General features: G+C 44.3%; 1 protein-coding gene across 1 annotated transcript; it reads right to left on the bottom strand.

Annotated features, from left to right (window-relative positions):
* Positions 1-466: 466 nt before the first annotated feature.
* Positions 467-19,547, bottom strand: XKR6 (XK related 6). Its single transcript, XM_068100188.2, has 3 exons — positions 18,987-19,547; positions 16,318-16,532; positions 467-10,123 (listed from the first exon to the last, which is right to left on the bottom strand). Exons 1-3 carry the CDS (start codon positions 19,469-19,471, stop codon positions 9,195-9,197), a joined length of 1,629 nt encoding a protein of 542 aa, XP_067956289.1. The 5' UTR covers positions 19,472-19,547; the 3' UTR covers positions 467-9,194.
* Positions 19,548-19,753: the final 206 nt, after the last annotated feature.

The following is a 19,753-nucleotide window of genomic DNA, read 5'->3' as shown; positions in this document are numbered from 1 at the left end:
TAAGATATCATGTTTATGACCCAATTTGAATAAAATGGCTCTTCTTGTTATTTGGGTTGCCAATCCCTGGCCTACATGTATGCACATTTGACTCCAAGCTGTCTAGCTTGGGGTTAAATCCTAACCCAGCTAAAAGCCGTCTTCACTTTGTTTCACAGGCAGGTAATGTGCCCCTTGGGATGGATATTAAGCTGGCATCCAATCTGCCAGCTTTAGTTGGTTACGTTAAAGACTCCACGGTGTCCTTCACGAAAAGTAGGCGAGTTATCGCTGGCGCCCTGAGCAAATTCCAAATTCCTGCCATAACTGCTGCTGGTAGAGGGATGGCAACTCCCCTTGGCAGCGTGTTGTCACCACAGCCCTTTGGCTTGAACCATTCCTCCTACATAGCAGATAGTCCAAATTTCTAAATGAGCAGAAATAAATAAATGCAGGTCACACACAAAAAAAGGTTCACTCCAGAACGTAGTATAACGCTAAAAGCATTTATTAGGTCAAGTATTCCATGTACAGATGTGGGACAAATAAAAGGCAAACAAATGTAATATTGACATTCATTTTTTCAGGGTTTTTTTACTGCCTTTCCACGACATCAACAAGGATAGCTTACCATATTCCACTTGACTCGAATGCACAAAGCTCATGGCATCCATTCACAAAGGCAATGCAACGTCTGGTCTTCAACTACCATTTAACGTCAACAGAACAGCCAACATACTCGCTCGGCTCGATCATCGTACAACACATGGTGCATATTTAAGATTTACATCACACAACTGTCCATCGGCATTGCGCTTCGCAACGATCTGGCTGCTCAACGTCTTACAAGGAAATAAAGGCCTTCCGCATCGACAAAATATTGCCGATTCTTCGTCGATAACACTGTGCAAGCCTATTTGAATCTTGAAATAACACGCAGGAGCAGATAAACCGCTGGCATCTTCTGTGCAATTGCAGCGGGCGGTAGCTTTATTGCACCATGTGCATCCTCGACTTGGTACAACCAAACTATAACGTCACATTTCATAAAGATTGTAAGTGACGACTCCCACGCTGCTCGGAGGAACATCAACCCCTCACCCAGCGTCGGGACCGTCTTGTGCCAAAATGTGCTCACGTCACACAACTCGTGTTTGTGCCAAAAAACAAGCCTGGTCGATATACGTTTGTATTGTGCTAAATGTTCCCAAAGCTTTCGAGTCAAATTCTTAACCATCAAAGAGATTGATCAAGCAATGGGCCCAGGAAAGGAATGCTTTGGTGGCCTTTAAACGAAATGTTGAAGGCTTCCCGCAGCTCATGCTTGCTCGGCTAAAGACCTCTCTCGTCCCCAATACTACTCTGAAAGTTCAGCAGCAGAATGTTTTTGAAGGGAAGACGATTCGTTTGGGCAAAGTTTCACAGCTACCTGTATATAGTATGTACCGTTTAGTTGTATTCAGTCACCTGATCAGCAATGCTGTGCATTCAGCAATCGTTGAACACAAAGGCGGTACAGGTTTGCTGCTGCAAGTTAAAAGGAAGCCTCATACAAAAACTTAGCCTTGCATGACAATTTCGTCACAACTATAATCTGTTGAAATGCAAAGGGATATCCCCCACACCTCTAATCAACTCCACAATTATCAAGCAGCAAAACACATTTGAGCAGCTTGCTCCACCCGACTCCAAATAATCCTCCATCCAGTAATAATACAAAAAAACAACAACAAAAAAAACAGGTACATAGCAGGTCCATCAATGGGTGCAACTTCAAACCAAACAAATGTCTGGAGACTCGAACCGAACACCTTAGTTACTGAGTACGACCGTCTCGTGTTGGCACCATCACATCACGGATGGATGATAAAGCCAATAAATAGCAAGTTATCTCAGACACTCCGCAAAAAATCCATCTACACACAGCGCACAAGTACTCGAAGGGACATCTCAAAGTAACGACGACCGTTTGATAATCTAAAACGTGTCACATTCCTCAATATTGTACTCGGAAAGCTAGGCCCTTATGCCATGCACATTTGCACACCATTGACGAGACTCAACATACAGTAACCACAGGCGAGACGTGTACTCTACAAATGCAAATGTTTACCGTAAATCGCCAAGCCCCCCCCCCCCCCCCCATCTGAAAACGTGTCACCAAACGACAGAATACCAGGGGAAGAGCACAAGCACGTCGTTTACAGGCAGGTCACTGGAGCGCTGCTCAGGGGCCCAGCGACCGACATTGGAAATACAAGGAGAGCAAACGAAGCACTGGGAAAGCTATCGTTTTCTTTTGCTGCTGTTTATATATTATATTTCTATATTCCCATCGGAGAACAACAATTATTGTGAATCTGAAACCGTTGCTTGTGTAATACCAGCCCTTCCAAAATATTCCCATAAAATGCACCAATTAAAGAAGCAACAATGTTAGTCGTTCAACCTGGAGTAATCCTTAGCACACAAGTGATAATGCACTGTAGTGATGTGTTACAGTGAGACAGTCCAGCTGAAGAGCAGGATAGGAGAATCTGAAATTTAAAACATTGGTTTATTTTCCCCTAAATATGCTGCTGGTTCGTATACAAACCTGTCTTTGTATACAAATAGAGCACCATATTGTAACCGTCACGGGATGGCTAGCCTGGAGCACCACTGTGATGTTGGAATTGTAATTCCATGCAGAGAAAATCATAAACCAGAAGAAGACCAAGAACCCGAGTGGAGAGAGAGAGGAGCAACTGTAGACAAAAGTCACGACAGCATGCAAAACATCACAATCGTGGTTGTACAAAAATAGAAACAACATGGAGGTCATTCTGTGGGGTGGAGGTGGGGGCAAAGGATTGGTAAAAGTTTGGTTGGTGGTTCTTTTGCAGCAGTGAGGTGTATGTAATCGATTACTGAAAAATTCAAACTTTAGGGCTTGAATTTACATGCCACGTAAACTCATTCCATTGCCACCTGCTGGAAAAATTGGAAAACAAAAAGTAGTGGTGTGGAAATGAACTGTGAATCCAATTATTATCCATCCTCCAAAAAAATGTCAAAACTAGCCGCTCAACCCACCCACCAACCAACCCCTCACCCAAAAACCAACTGTCTAAACCCCCCTCCATCCCAAAACCTACCGCTAACCTCCCCCTCCCCCCAACCAACCACTTAACTGCCCACAACCAACAACTCAACCTCCTTCCCCAAAAAAGCAACAACTCAACCTCCTTCCCCCAAAAAGCAACAACTCAACCACAGGCACGCCTCCCAAAACCAATCGCTCAAACCCCTCACCCCCAATACCAACTGCACAAACTAACCCCTGCCAAAAGCAACTGCTCAACCCTCCCCTCCACAAGCAACCACTCATCACTCCAAAAAGCAACCACTCAATCCAAGCCTCCCCCAAACCCAATACTCCCCATCCAAAACCAACTGCTTGCTATGTACCAAAAGTACAAAACAAACCATTCACCTTCTTCCAAAACCATAAACCCAACCACTCCCCATCTCAAACCCCCCCAAAACAGCTTCCCTATAACCCAAAACCATACAAACAAACTACCTTCTTTGTCACTCCATGAAGAACAAAAGTTAGCCCATAAAAAGCCTCAGCACAAACTTGCTTTAAACACACCCTGTGTAGTCTATGTATCATGAATACTATTAATTGTACAGAACTGGCATTAACAAATAAATTATAACAATGAAAGCAGCCGAGGCAGTGACGACACACGGAAGAAAAGTCTGCATTGCTGGTAAACCAACAGGTACCAAGCAAACTATAGTGTTTATCTGTAAAATAGCACCAGTAAAATGTAACAGTACTGCCATTTAACATCAGAAACGAGTCAGAAAAAATAAAAAGGTTTAAAAACATTCCCTCTCGGGAAGAGGCATTAGAAGATGTGAGAAACAATATTTGCGCTTTCATCGACATACATCTACTGGACATACTGGAGGTAAAGACTATTGAGAGAAAATAGAGGTTTGGATGAGCGAAGAGACTCAGGAGCTTGAAAAATCAGCAGTAAAGACGACAGAATATGATCGGGGTGGAGATTATCAATTTTACTAATAACACCGAGTAATTAAACATGTGCACATAATACAGTACAGCTGTTTATCAGGAGAATGATGTGAGGCAGAGGAGATGCTATGTGACTCAGACATGGACAACTGCAATGGATGCAAGTTCACGTCGATGAACTACAGCAGCCATGAGCAAACAACGATGCCAGCACGGCATGATGGCGGCCATGTGACCGACGTAGCGAGAGCATTCGAAGGTGCAAGTCATTGAGGTTATGGTGCTTCATAGAGTGTTAACACGTTACCTTTACAGCACCATGGCGAGTTCGCTGGTTTGATAACCACTCTGTTTTACACCGATTAACATCACTTGACAAGAACAAAATGTCAACAATTGAAACCAAGTGTTTCAAGCACCATAAGCTTAGATCAGTGTATTAGAAATGCACCTGAAGTGGTTTTTGTTTTTTTACGAAAAGCCATTGCCTGTTTGTGTGCCACCATGAAATGTACAGACAAATATGCAGGACAGGATCAAGGTGACCAGGATTAAGTGTAATCACAATAAGCGCAATACAAAATAATACTGCGTTATAGCACCAACCGTTTCAGAGGAGTGTTCAACTTTAACAAAGCTTGCTAGTCCTGTAGAAAGCCACTGCTATGCATTTCTAGAGTAGCTTTTTCAGAAACACATTGTACACATTTCCGTTCCTGGTTGCTACAAATCCACAGTCTATAATTTGGAAAATTTTGGCTCAAACAAATAAAAACAGAAAAACTGACTGGAAACACAATCAAAAATAAGTTTGCTGAACAAATGCAAGCATCACTTCAAAGTGAACAAGACAGAGCCATGCTGGGGTTTGTTGATTACATCAGGTCTGGGAATGACCAATCTATGTTAAAGTAGATCTGCGTGCAGACTCACACGGACTGGCACAGACGGATTACAATAGCACCACCCTTCCCTTCGGGAATGGGCAAGACCAAATATATGGAAGGTTTACTTCCATAGTCGAGATGGAAGACTGTTTGAAGGAACAGCTTCGAGCAATTCACCAAATTCAAATTTTGATCAAGATTAGGATTGCATTTTAAAAGTTGATTTGAATATTTAGCTACAAGGCCAACAATAAGCAAGTTTAATTCTGGAGGCGATAAAATTATCTAAAACTGGGCTGACAAATTAATCTGGCCATTACAAGGGTAAGTAAATAGTAAATGCTGATGTAATATGTTGCCAAAATTAACTGCAGCCAAAATATATGCAAGGTTTCTAGCCCTAACTTTGCTGTATCAATGTTTTTAGGCCAATTCAATTTGATGTAACATGTAAACAAAAACAAAAAAACATGTTTTAGGGCTACACACTTTTATTTTTAAAAAGTTTTAAACCTATTTTTTTAAATTAAATTTTGATAGATGAAAATGTACCAGATAAGAGGACTGTGGGCCAAATTTCAGCTCTCAAGGATGTATGGAACCTAGAAAACGATTGGCTCAAAGATTTGAAACGGGACAAACAAAGTCCAGATGAAGTAAAATAAAAGTGTGTAAAAATCACCCAGAAATGCAAAAGATCAAAACTCCCCTTTGTGGAGGAAAAGAGGCCAGAAAGACGAAAAAGGAAACTGCCTTACACTGAACATAAATGCGATGTAGACCTCCATACCCAGATTTGTGCACACCTTGGTGAATGCACAGACTTCCGCACGGATCAACCAGGTATCTTTCATACCGAGAAAAGATCTCAAGTCAAATCGAGGGAGATTTCAAAATCTCACGAGGTTATCGGAAACAAATCAAGAAAATGCATCAACAGAGCGTGCTGTTTTTAAATTTGTTACACATCGCGTAAAACGATGACAACTACCTCTCCGCCACGACATAAAAGAGCAACGGATGGATAAACTTCAAACAGGAGGAAAGCAAGCTTCGGCTTTGTTTTTTGTTTGCAATTAGTACATCAGTTAGCTCATTGCAAAAAAAAAATTCAACAAATTGATCTAACGAGCCAACTTTCAAAACATGCACGAGGACTGACGTACACGCAATAAAAACTCCAGTATCCAATGTGTGCAACAGCTGGAATAATGAAAAAAAAATTGCTAATCAACTTTCCAATTTGAAGAGCCAAAAAATCTTGAAACTGTCAGAGGTGGAAAGAAAAAAATCCTACGGCTATAGTAGACGCTGGATAATAAATAAAGACATTCAAAATTAATGCGTCGTAAAAGTTGTTTTCGGTCGTCAGCAAGCATCAGGTGGTGGTTCCAATTTTAGCACCAACATCACAGTAATCAGGAAGTGCAGGCTGACACTCAGTATGGCTGCATGAAGCAAATTGTGATTTAAAAAAAAGAACGTCGTGAGGATCCGTCGAACCAAGAGCCAAAATGTGCCAGTAACTTTGCACAACAATCAGCAGGAGGTAAGAGGCGAGGTGCTGGTTCCCAAAGATGAGAATATCAATATATTTGTCGCAGCAAATCGTCACAAGATCGAAGCAAATGACACTGGTCCATGATGGGCTCGTCCGGAAAAGCCAATGGCAGACCAGCATCATTATCACGTACTCCATCAACACTAGTCTTCTTACATGACGTTTAATGTCAGGAATGCCATATTTGTGCTGTACTTTGCATTGCAGTTAGGCCCATATAAAGCAGTGTTACTTGACTTCCAATGACCTTCAAGTGACGTCCAATGAGCTCTCACACCGAGTAGAATGTGGATAATGGTACTTGAGTAGCACAAGGTCACCGGTTGAGGAAATCATGTGATTCGATGGTAATACGACATTGCTGGAGAGGTCTTCCAATGTCAATTAATGTCACAGGTGATGAAAAACACATCGTGTGCAACCACATCGGAGAAATTGTTTCATCCATGTTTAAACTGGCACAAGTAAAAGAACGTATTTGTGTAATAGCAGAAACCACTGTTAATGAATGAGACAATCTTTAAGGGTCTGCCTGCACTGCCCGATTTTGGCTGTAGACTAAGTCCTAAACCCTACAAGGTGATGCATGGCACGGACAGTGGTGCAGGCTGGTGTGCGGCACCGACGGTTGTACGCTGTGAGGTCAAGTGGTGACAGGAAAGAGGATGATGGCTACAAAAAGGCAAAGGCTGTTCATGCCACTTTGTCGTGTTAGACTTTTGTTGTTGTTCATACAAATTCAAGCTTTTTTAGATTATTGGATGATAGCACTGTAGTCTTGGGACTATTGTGGAATAAGTGTTGCTTGAACTCCGTGCTGTATTATGTCAGCACACATACACAACACAATGCAAGCATGTATATTGCTACCGCTAAAACTTTACGCAAAAATACTTCATTGGTTGTGATATAATAATATATAGGAATTTCAACCTCACCAAAAGGAGGAAACCTCCATTTACGATCTACATGCCCATCAGTGCCACACTCAAACAAGACCTTCTCATAAAGGCAAGGGCTCGAAAAGTTAGAATTACGAGTTGACTTTCATCAGGGAACAAATGTGCTAGATATTGTATACCCTTCTAAATAGTGTGGCAATACGGATCCACAATCGACCTCAAGACTCGCATCAGGCAAGTTGGGTTTTTGGGTGGAGTGGAGGGAGGGGGGAGTAGATTCTCCAACTTATCGCTCGTATATCCGCAATTCAAGTGGTTTTTGTTTTACTGGAAGATATCCATAGCCCAGCTAAACTGGGACACATAAGGCAGATTTAAGAACAGTTAGTGCTCGCTGGCCTATCTTCCTGTCGATGTGACAACCAATTATCATGGACAGTGCACGCACCTGCACCTGTTTCATAAACAATTGCTCAATCGAGTTTAATCTTCAGGTGCTTAAAGAAAAGTTGATTCTCAATTTAAGAGTCCGACAAGGATTCTGAAAGGGTCAAATCCTTTTGCACCCATTGTGGCAAAGTGGCAGAGGTCACATCACTATTGACAGGCAAGTATCTCAAATTCTGTGTAAAACTGATGAAGTCAAGTTTTAAAAGTGCATTTCCAACACTGGCTCAATATCCAACACTGTTCTTTGTTGAACCAGTGCAGAAGAGGCAATAACTGCTTCAACTCCAATTGTGCACAGATAAATAAATAAATAAATAAACACTTAAAGACAGCTCAAGCGTCTCAACAACAAGATTGCCAGCCATGCAAGCAGACGATGGACGGACAATGTGAAAAAAGGCAAAGAGTTGTACGTACTAAAAACAAACAAGTGTGCTTACCATGAATGCAAAACACGTCGACGTGCTTTACCCGCATGTAATCCACACGTACTGCGTGTGCTTTTGCACTAGGTAATCCTTTCCTAGTGTGAAAGGAGTAAAAGCAGTATTGGATCTGCAAGCCAACACTTGGTATTACAACCTCGAGTCCAGATTACGATTTTCGTTTTCACACACAAAAAACGTAACAGATAAGAGGATAAGGGAACGCCACCTGGCATGTAACACCCTCTGCTGGATACAATGCAACATTCACTGCATCTGCAATAATTTGGTATAAAAAATGCTGTCACCTCAATTCAATATTGCACAATGTTTCAGCAGTACTGTACATTCAAAGTAAAGTTAAAATATTATTACAGGAAGAACGACAATGATGAAGTTAAAAATAGATTTAAAGTAACACTAAATATAATCTGAAAAAGCTGGTTCTGAAAGCATATCCAAAAATATTTTGGAAATAAAAATTAAGTGTTACAATAATTGCATAAAAAGAAACTTGTTACATGAGTAACAACTTTGAGAGAGCTGTTTGAGACAAACATTCTGTATGAAGTTTCAGCACCACTAAATATGAATGCGCCGGATCGCTGCCCCGACAACAGGCGTGGACCTCGTCCCACGTACCGCATCGTAGTAGGAAGGCGTTATCCAACGAGTAGGTACTCAGCACAAACCCACACAAAGGGAAGAGCAACTCAGAGTATTAAACACAACATGTACAAGCAACTACCATCCTACACCTGACATCTGTGGGTAAACTGAATCTTTTAATCTTGCATTTATCAAGATCACAGCATCAATCAGCAATAGATGCTGGACTAGCAGATTCTGAGAAATAAATAAATGGAAAAAATATATAATCAAACAGGCTCTAAAGTAATATATTCTCTTTCCTCAACTACAAATGACCCTCCCTGCCACTGTAATAAGTTATGTACGAGCTCACAAGCTTGTTTCATACTCATAAAGCTCGTATCTGATGGAGACGTCACGATACTGCACAATCGAAGCGGTTGGAGTGGTGTACTCGAGTAAGCGGATGGTGCCACGCAGACGCCGATCTAAGAAATGCGTGTCCCATGCCGGATAGCGCTTCCGGGGCAGCCCGACACGTATCACCGGTCCGTCAGGCTGCAGCTGGGTCACGGTAGGGACCGCCACGTGACGCACCTCAAACACTGGTGTCTCGCGGGCACCAGCTTCGACATCGCACGGTGCCACCGTCGGAACGACTGGTGCAGAGATAGCCTGGGGCAAAGGCGGAGGCATGGCAAGGCCAGCAAGAATAGTGGCACAACAGGAACTCGGCACCCATCTCAGGCGTGGCCCACTTGGGTGAAAGGCTGCGTAGTAGAGGAACATGACCCCCATGCCCACAGCAAAACTCAGGAAGTTGAATATGAGCAGCATGGCAGCCGAGGCCTCAGAGACGGCAGTGTCACGATAGAAATACCAGGATAAAGTCAGCACCACGTTCTCTGTGAGTATAATCAGGTAGAATACGGCCATACGAAGTGGAATCTTCCCATCTTTAACACTAAACCAACAGAAGATATAAACTACTCCAACAAGCATGTTGAAAAGTATTTCTTCCCATTTTGAGGCACAGAAATCGGTTTCCTCAGTGACGATCCAGAAAGTCATGAGGCACCAGTGCACCACGAGGAAGATGACGAAGTAGAGCTGAAACACAGAGGCGAAGAGAGCAAAGGAGAGCACACGGGAGAAGATTGTGAGCGAGCGCCAGGCAATATGCAGCAGAGCACCGCGATAAGACATTATGTTCTTGTCGCCCCGAGAGTCGCGCAGAGCCTTGTGGTAAGCAGCCAGGACAATTGCCAGTGAAAGCAGTGATGCGATGGAGGAAATGCCTGCAAAGCAGATGAGCAAGCGAGTGAGTGATAAAGTACCAGGTTAAAGTCCAATTCAAAATGTATTCGGCCACATAAACTATAATTGTATGATCCGCCAAGATCGAGGGGCAGTTCAAACATGCTCATATTGAAAACCATCTGATACAAGCACTTTCACTTTTTATGCAAGATCCCAGGTTCAAATCCCAGAAACAGTGTTCCAAGAAACAATCCCAGAAATCCAAGAAACAGATTTGTTCACAGTCTACCTTTTTGTTAATAAATAAAGTAAACCTGGCAATGACCAACTTTGAATTCAACATTTGTTGCTCCTCCACCCTGCCTGGTTCCTCTGATCAGGTTCTTGTAAAAGTACTAATCTCTGTACTTACTATTGTTAAAGATTTGCATTATCATCATTGAATCTCGTTATTTCCTCAGGTCAGCTGGCAGGAATTGAAATTTACCCCCTCGCAAAAGGACCAGACTTCCATCTCTTCTGCTTCCAGTATTGACTGTACTTGGGGAAAGCTTTCATAAAAGCCTGCTCTTTCTCATGCACTGGTTTATTCCATCCTTGTCTGCAGCCATCATATCTAATCTCTAGGCCCAGGTACAATTAATCCTGTGACGAAGAAGTAGTTATCAAGTAGCTTGCTTTCTCATCCTGGAAGGCTTACTCCTGCTGGAAGAAAACCTTAGGTCATTCTGAAGGCTTGCAGCAGGGTTTCCATAATCGCAGCAAGCATTCCCATCATCAGGCAAGCCAAAAACAACATCCGACAAGCAACAGGTTAGAGAGCTCAGTGTATGTATGCTCCCCCATCCATGGCTTCCCAAATCTTAAACAGCATGGCTTGACTCGTTACAAGGATGAAAGCCTAAACTTAACTTGGTGTTTGCTTCCAAAACGTGAGTGTGTGTGTGTGTGTGTGTGTGTGTGTGTGTGTGTGTGTGTGTGTGTGTGTGTGTGTGTGTGTGTGTGTGTGTGTGTCGTTGGTTGGTATCTCCAAATGCGGGTTTCAGAAGGTGGAACGGAGCCCTCCCAGGTCTCACAGTATCCACCTCTGTATGCTCGTGTATGTACAGGTAGTGGACAGAAAAATAGAAACACCAATGTAAAAATCACTTTATAGGGTGTTGGGCCACCACGTGTGGCCAGTCCGGCCTGTATGCACCGTGGCACAAGTTCCACCAGCGTCTAGAGCTTTATAGTGTTAAGATTTCCCTTCACTGGAACTCAGGGGCCTAGCCCGAATGATGAAAAACAGCCCCAGACCATTATTCAGTTGTTGGCAATGTTGACCACAGTTGGCACTATGCATTCGGGCAGGTGGCGTTCTCCTGGCATCCGCAAAACCCAGATTCATCTGTTGGACTGCCAGATGGTGAAGCATGATTCATCACTCCAGAGAACACGTTTCCACTGCTCCAGAGTCCAATGGTGGCGAGCTTTACACCACTCCAGCCGACGCATGGCATTGCGCATGGTGATCTTCAGCTTGTGTGCGGCTGCTCGGCCATGGAAACCCATTTCATGAAGCTCCCGACGAACAGTTGTTGTGCTGACGTTGCTTCCAGAGGCATTTGGAACTCGGTAGTGAGTGTCGCAACCGAGGACAGACGATTTTTACACGCTACGTGCTTCAGCACTCAGCGGTCCCGTTCTGTGAGCTTGTGTAGCCTCCCACTTCGCAGATAAGCTGTTGTTGCTCCTAGACGTTTCCACTTCACAATAACAGCACTTACAGTTGACCAGTGCAGCTCTAGCAGGGCAGAAATTTGACTGACTTGTTGGAAAGGTGGCATCCTATGATGGTGCCACATTCAAAGTCACTGAGATCTTCAGTACGGTCCATTCTACTGCCAATGTTTGTCTATGAAGATTGCATGGCTGTGTGCTTGATTATATATACCTGTCAGCAATGGGTGTGGCTGAAATAGTCGAATCCACTAATTAGAAGGGGTGTCCGCATACTTTTCGTCATATCGTGTCTGATAGGTGTTTCACTTTATCGATCTCTTTACCAATTTTATCCTCTTGCATCCACTACCTTCTGGACATTTACTTTTTCACCTAAGAAAGTAGAGAAAGTTCTTGCCAGGAAAAGTTAAGCCTGGCAAGAACTTTCTCCACTTTCTTAGGTGAAAAAGTAAATGTCCAGAAGGTAGTGGATACAACATGCATTTTAAATGTTGTTGTATCCACTACCTTCTGGACATTTACTTTTTTCACCTAAGAAAGTAGAGAAAGTTCAAGCCTGGCAAGAACTTTCTCTACTTTCTTAGGTGAAAAAAGTAAATGTCCAGAAGGTAGTGGATACAACAACATTTAAAATGCATGTTGTTGTATCCACTACCTTCTGGACATTTACTTTTTCACCTAAGAAAGTAGAGAAAGTTCTTGCCAGGCTTAACTTTTCCTCGGTGACAGGCCCAGATGGTTCCAGTGCCTGTGTGTTCTCAAATCTTGCTCTTACTTATTCTCCATTTCCTTCAGCCTCTTCTCCTGCAGCACAACCACATTCCCTAGCAAATGATTGCTGAAGTCACATCCCACACCAATATACAAGAAGGCTACAGAATTTTTTTTTCTAAACTACAGGCCAGTAAGAAGAACAAGACCACTCCTTTTGCATCTTCAGATAAATATGGCTGCCGGAGCAGTTTCCTAGGCTATTGGGCACAATCCTGGATGGGTCGCCACTCCGACGCAGGATACTCCAATGGCTCATTTTTCCTAATAAGCTGGTACTCATTTTGTCGACCTTGGAAAGATGACAGGCTGAGTCAACCCACCTGGTATTAATTCAACGGAATGACAGGAGCTGAGATCTCAAGCCAGCCACCTTAACCGTTAAGCCAACACCAGATTTACAGGCCAGTAAGCTTACTTCAAATTGCAAGCAAAGTCATGGAAGCAATCGTTGTTGCTGAAGTCACGTCTTCTTTTCAAAATTCCTGATCTCTGACCATCAGTTTGCTTTCTGTTCCAACCTCTCAACTCTGGACATACTGCAGCTTCTCTCTCATCAATGTATTGAGGTCACAAATGGCAAACAAGAGGTCGCGGGTATGTCTTTGGCTACATATTGAGTATTCAGCAGTCTGGCATCCTGCTTTGCTTGCCAAGCTTTTGCCTGTGGAATACAATACTACCTTCTTTCCTGGCTTACTGACTTGCACTCTACTCAGGAAGTCAGCATGCATCTCTCGACGGCAACCTCTTTGCCTCTACTGGGAGGCAGGAGAGCCCAAGGCAGCATCTTGGGCCTAGTCCTGTTCGTCATGCACATTAATGACAGCAATGCTTTCAAAATCACCCTTTCCTGTTTTCAGATGGAAAAAACTCCACATTATAAACCACAGAATTCCAAATTCCAGTCACACAATGGTGCATTTCCTCTCTTCTGACCTGGATATGATTAGATACTGGTCTAACATTTGGAACATCTTTCGATCCAGGAAAATGGCACATTTTCACTTTGTCTCTTGAGAAGGATTGTCAAAATATTTGTACTGACGAAGGGCTAACAATCATAATGTCAGATTACTTCCCTTATTACTAACTCAATAACTTACTCTTATTAGCTTCCAGTTGATAAATCCATAATTCCACATGCATAACTACTCTCTAAATGGGAAAACAAATTCCTATTGCATCTCATATGCTCTCTTCGGTTGCCCCTTAATCTTATTTCAGCATCACTATCCAAATACAAATCCACTTTAGTTGCCCCTATCGAGTTAAATGCTGTACTTCAGCAATATTTGCATTGCCAAACTTTTGCACCTCTAAAGCAAACAACTTGTTTTAACAACACACACACATGCACAAGCATGTGCACACACACACTTTCCTGCAAAAAGTTGATCAAAATGTATACAACACACTACATTGAACCAGACTCTCGTAAACTATCCCCAGGACTGCAGACCTGACAAAATCACAAGCTGGTCAAACACTTGGAATATGTCTTTCAATCCTGACAAATCTCACACTCTCACTATCACTCTCCAAAAGAAACGTCTGGCAAACCCTCCGACCTACTTCTTTAACAATCCTCTTGAAGAAGTTCAGTCATTCAACAATGTCCTGCATCTCAATATCACAGCCATGATCTTCCTTGATAAACCACATTTCAAAGTTGGCCTCCAAAGCCAGCCGCCGACTGGGCATTCTCCGTCGTACAAAGTCCTTCATTGCCTAACCTGAACTCCTATCTAGCGACAAGGCTTTCATCCGCAGCTTGATAGAGTACTGGCTCCCCGCCTGGGCTAGCTCCCCTGCCTCACATCTTGCCGAGACACTGCGCAAACCAAGGCCTTCAAGAACATCAACCCCCTTCTGGTGAAACTCCCAAAATGCAGGATCACTGCTCACATTGACTCAGTCTTTCCTCTTTTCCACCCCTCTCCCCCACCAGTAGAACCAACTTCCACATTCTCTTCAATCTCACTCTTCCCTCCAAGTCTTCAAGACAGTTCACCACCATCTCAGATAATTCTCAATCCAAAACCAAAATCTTTTCTACCCTCTTTAATCCTCCCTCTCCTCCCCCCTCCCCATGACGTTCTACCCTAGTTGAGAGTATACAACTACTGAATAGTATAAAAAGCAAGAATAACTTTATCAGATGGATTAGAAGGATGTACACTACCGGTCAAAAGTTTTCGAACACCTCAATTTTTCCAGTTTTTATTGAAATTTACGCAGTTTAATGTCTCAATGCACTCTGAAATTAAGCATAGAACAAATTAATCAATTGGAGATAAAAAAAGAAATCATAGAATCATTTTGTTTAACAAAATTTAGTTTAAATTTTTGACTCAGCAAAGTGGCCACCTTTTGCAGATATAACCGCCGAACACACTCGTGGCATTCTTTCTACAATGGAAATCAAATATTGTTCGGGAAGTTCTTTCCAACACTGTAGCAGAAGTTCCCACAAATGTGTTGCACTTGTAGGTTGCTTTGCTTTCACCCTTCTGCCCAGTTCATCCCAAACCAGCTCGATGGGGTTTAAGTCTGGAGACTGTGCTGGCCATTCCATGATTTGAAGCCTACCGTCTTGTTCTTTTCCTCGAAGGTAGTTTTGACATAGCCTGGAGGTGTGTTTAGGGTCATTATCTTGCTGTAGGATGAACCCCTGACCAACTAGGCGTATACCAGAGGGTATTGCATGGCGCTGCAAAATGCTGTGGTAGCCCTTTTGGTTCAGGGTGCAAGTCACCCTGTGCAAGTCGCCGACTCTGGATCCAGCAAAAGAGCCCCAGACCATCACGCTTCCTCCTCCATGTTTGATAGTTGGTGTCACACACTGAGGAACCATCCTTTCGCCTACTCGACGGCGTACAAAAACCCTGCGTGATGAACCAAAGATTTAAAATTTTGATTCATCGGTCCATGTGACCTTCTTCCAGTCTTCAGTAGTCCACTGGCGGTACTTCATGGCCCAGGCAAGCCTCCTTTTCTTATTTTGCCATCTCAGTAATGGCTTTCTTATTGCCACTCGACCTGTGAAACCTGCAGCTCGAAGTCTTCTCTTCACAGTTGAAACTGAGACTTCCTTACTTCGACCAGTGTTAAGCTGTGCTTGAAGCTGTTGTCCTGTGAGCCACCTATCACACAAGCTGTTGACTCTCAGAAACTTGTCTTCTGATTCTGTTGTGGCTTTGGGTCTGCCAGATCTCTTCCTGTCAGAGTTTCCTCCAGTTTCCAATATACTACTTCCTTGCAGTGCAATATTGTCCAAATAATGCTTCAGAGGGTGGAATAACAGTCTGTTCCAATACTGCTTTTATACAGACATGGGGTTTGTAATCAAGTAATCAGCAGAGGTTGGGACACCTGTAGGAATTGTTTGCATCAACTTTCAAAGCTTAATTTACTTACATTGCTGCAGAACAGCTGTAAGTTGTTAACCCATTACTTGTTCCCTGAAGAAGGCCTTTTTTTACAATGTAACTGTGCAATTTACATTATTTTCCCGTTTTTGCTAACCTAAACTTTTTTTTACCTCGAGCAGTTTACTGCTTACCTTGGTACCATTTCAGGTTATTCACTTGACTTGAATTGCTTAAATTTCAATAAAAACTGGAAAAATTGAAGTGTTCTAAAACTTTTGACCAGTAGTGTATTTCCAGATAATGACAATGAGGAAGTTTCAACAGTAAGAAATTTCTCAGCGACTTCTTGTGCCAAATTATACCAAGGTACTTGCATTGCAAGGCGTCAACACGGCGATGTTGCAGCATGATGGACAGTTGCAACACAAGTTGTGGGGCGCTCTCAAGCATGCCTTCCAAAAGCCTCAGCATGCTTACATCAGCATACTCGTACATGAGTGCCCACTGGAAACGCCGGCGGTATGGATAAGTCTTCTGGCGTTGACTCCGAACACCCAGGTAGAGAACACGAACATACCTATAAAGCAGAGAATGTTTGAAAGGTATGCTGTACATAAAAAGTTTATTGAAGAGAAATACAATACCCTATAATCTATATGGTCACGTACCCTCATTCCCATCCAAATGGCGAATTATTCAAACTAGCAACGGTACCTGCCCAAAGGGCGGGGCTTCAATTGGGAGGCGCAAATGATTATTTAAACGATTTATATAAACATCCGTTAAATATCACACGCAAATCATCAAAACCTAAACAGTATTTTTAGAATTTTAATTTAAAAAACCACATCACTGTTCATATCGGTAAATATTATTCCATCGTGTTTCAAATCGTGATATCAACTGTACGCTTTTTTTTTGGAAAACAATATGGAATGATTTTGTACCTCTTCTTCAGCTTAGAACTTCAGGATAGACGATGTTGCTGATAAAAGTTCCTTTACTCTCTTTGAATTTCTTGGCAAACATTTTTATATTGTCGCTGCTGCCAACGCGACTCATGGTGACAAAGCTGTCCATGGCTGTGGGTGTCCCTGTAGTGGGTATGGGACAAGACCAGGTGTAACGTGGGTGTCCCTGTGGTGGGTATGGGACAAGACCAGGTGTAATGTGGGTGTCCCTGTAGTGGGTATGGGGCAAGACCAGTTGTAATGTTGGTGTCCCTGTGGCGGGTATGGGACAAGACCAGTCGTAATGTGGGTGTCCCTGTAGTGGGTATGGGACAAGACCAGTTGTAATGTTGGTGTCCCTGTAGTGGGTATGGGGCAAGACCAGTTGTAATGTTGGTGTCCCTGTAGTGGGTATGGGACAAGACCAGGTGTAATGTGGGTGTCCCTGTAGTGGGTATGGGGCAAGACCAGTTGTAATGTTGGTGTCCCTGTGGCGGGTATGGGACAAGACCAGGTGTAATGTGGGTGTCCCTGTAGTGGGTATGGGGCAAGACCAGTTGTAATGTTGGTGTCCCTGTGGCGGGTATGGGACAAGACCAGTCGTAATGTGGGTGTCCCTGTAGTGGGTATGGGACAAGACCAGTTGTAATGTGGGTGTCCCTGTGGCGGGTATGGGACAAGACCAGTCGGAATGTTGGTGTCCCTGTAGTGGGTATGGGACAAGACCAGTCGTAATGTGGGTGTCCCTGTAGTGGGTATGGGACAAGGCCAGGTGTAATGTGGGTGTCCCTGTAGTGGGTATGGGACAAGACCAGGTGTAATGTGGGTGTCCCTGTGGCGGGTATGGGACAAGACCAGTTGTAATGTGGGTGTCCCTGTAGTGGGTATGGGACAAGGCCAGGTGTAATGTGGGTGTCCCTGTAGTGGGTATGGGACAAGGCCAGGTGTAATGTGGGTGTCCCTGTAGTGGGTATGGGACAAGACCAGGTGTAATGGGACAAGACCAGTTGTAATGTTGGTGTCCCTGTGGCGGGTATGGGACAAGGCCAGGTGTAATGTGGGTGTCCCTGTAGTGGGTATGGGACAAGACCAGTCGTAATGTGGGTGTCCCTGTAGTGGGTATGGGACAAGGCCAGATGTAATGTGGGTGTCCCTGTAGTGGGTATGGGACAAGACCAGTCGTAATGTGGGTGTCCCTGTAGTGGGTATGGGACAAGACCAGGTGTAATGTAGGTGCCCCTGTTGTGGGTATGGGACAAGACCAGTTGTAATGTGGGTGTCCCTGTCGTGGGTATGGGACAAGACCAGTTGTAATGTAGATGTCCCTGTAGTGGGTATGGGACAAGACCAGGTGTAATGTTGGTGCCCCTGTTGTGGGTATGGGACAAGACCAGGTGTAATGTAGATGTCCCTGTAGTGGGTATGGGACAAGACCAGTTCTAATGTGGGTGCCCCTGTTGTGGGTATGGGCCAAAACCAGGTGTAATGTGGGAGTCCCTGTTGTGGGTATGGGACAAGACCAGTTGAAATGTGAGTGTCCCTGTAGTAGGTATGGGACAAGACCAGATGTAATGTGGGTGTCCTGTAGTAGGTATGGGACAAGACCAGGTACGGTGTAATGTGGGAGTCCCTGTTGTGGGTATGGGACAAGACCAGTTGAAATGTGAGTGTCCCTGTAGTAGGTATGGGACAAGACCAGGTGTAATGTGGGTGTCCTGTAGTAGGTATGGGACAAGAACAGGTGTTGTGTTGGTGTCCCTGTAGTGGGTATGGGACAAGAACAGGTGTAATGTAGATGTCCCTGTAGTGGGTATGGGACAAAACCAGTTGAAATGTGAGTGTCCCTGTAGTAGGTATGGGACAAGACCAGTTGAAATGTGTGTCCCTGTAGTAGGGATGGGACAAGACCAGGTGTAATGTGGGAGTCCCTGTAGTAGGTATGGGACAAGACCAGGTGTAATGTGGGAGTCCCTGTTGGGGGTATGGGACAAGATCAGTTGTAAAGTGGGTGTCCTGTAGTGTAGTGGGTATGGGACAAGACAAAGCGTAATGACTAATGTGGTGGTCCCGGTAGCGGTTACCTCCAAACTTGTCCCAGCTGCAAGATATGAATCACCGCTTGCCAAGACCACACGCACACACTGCAGCAGCGGCGTCCCGGCGGGCGACGGGACGGTCTTGGACCATAGTCCCGAACAAACCAGCAAAAGCTGAGAGCTTGCACGGCCAACGAGGGTCCTAACACGAATCCCAGAGTGAGGGCGAAGCACGAGTACTCTTCGCTCGAGTAGTACGCCAGTGCCAGGCACACGTCCGTCGCCACGTCCGACAGCAGCACCAGGAGCGCCGCCACGACCCACGCGAAGTCCAGCGCCGTGCACCCGTCCTCGCTGGACCCGAAGCGGCGACCGAGCGCCCGGAGGCACCCGCTGCGGCATCCGCAGTAACAGGAAAACGAGTCGCAGCAATAGCACACGTGAAATGTGCTCTCGGTCTCTGCCGCCGCTTCGGACGCGTCTGACGACGGGACGAGTCCGCCAGCGCTGCCGGGGTCTCCGCCGGCCATAGCGCCGGCTCGTCAAGCATCCTCAGCCCATCTCTCGGGCCATGGAGCAGGCCGAAGTGAGTGCGCTCTTCTTTCTCTTAAGGCACATCAGTCTTCTTCTTCTTTATGATTTCATCGGCGTCTTCAGAGAACGCAAGGCGCCGCGTACGCCACGCCCCCTGAATAAACGTAAATGCGTAATGCGACGACGTGACGTAAAGACGCAAGCACGCGATACATTTCCATGAATTTATGTTGATAGTTTTACAAAGTTGAGGATACTTGTCCAGTCTACTGAGCAGA

Source organism: Myxine glutinosa, chromosome 11, assembly GCF_964187855.1.
Source record: "Myxine glutinosa chromosome 11, kmMyxGlut1.1, whole genome shotgun sequence".
NCBI lineage: Eukaryota > Metazoa > Chordata > Myxini > Myxiniformes > Myxinidae > Myxine > Myxine glutinosa.
Note: the sequence above shows the minus strand (reverse complement) of the source record. Positions and strands in the feature narration are given on the sequence as shown.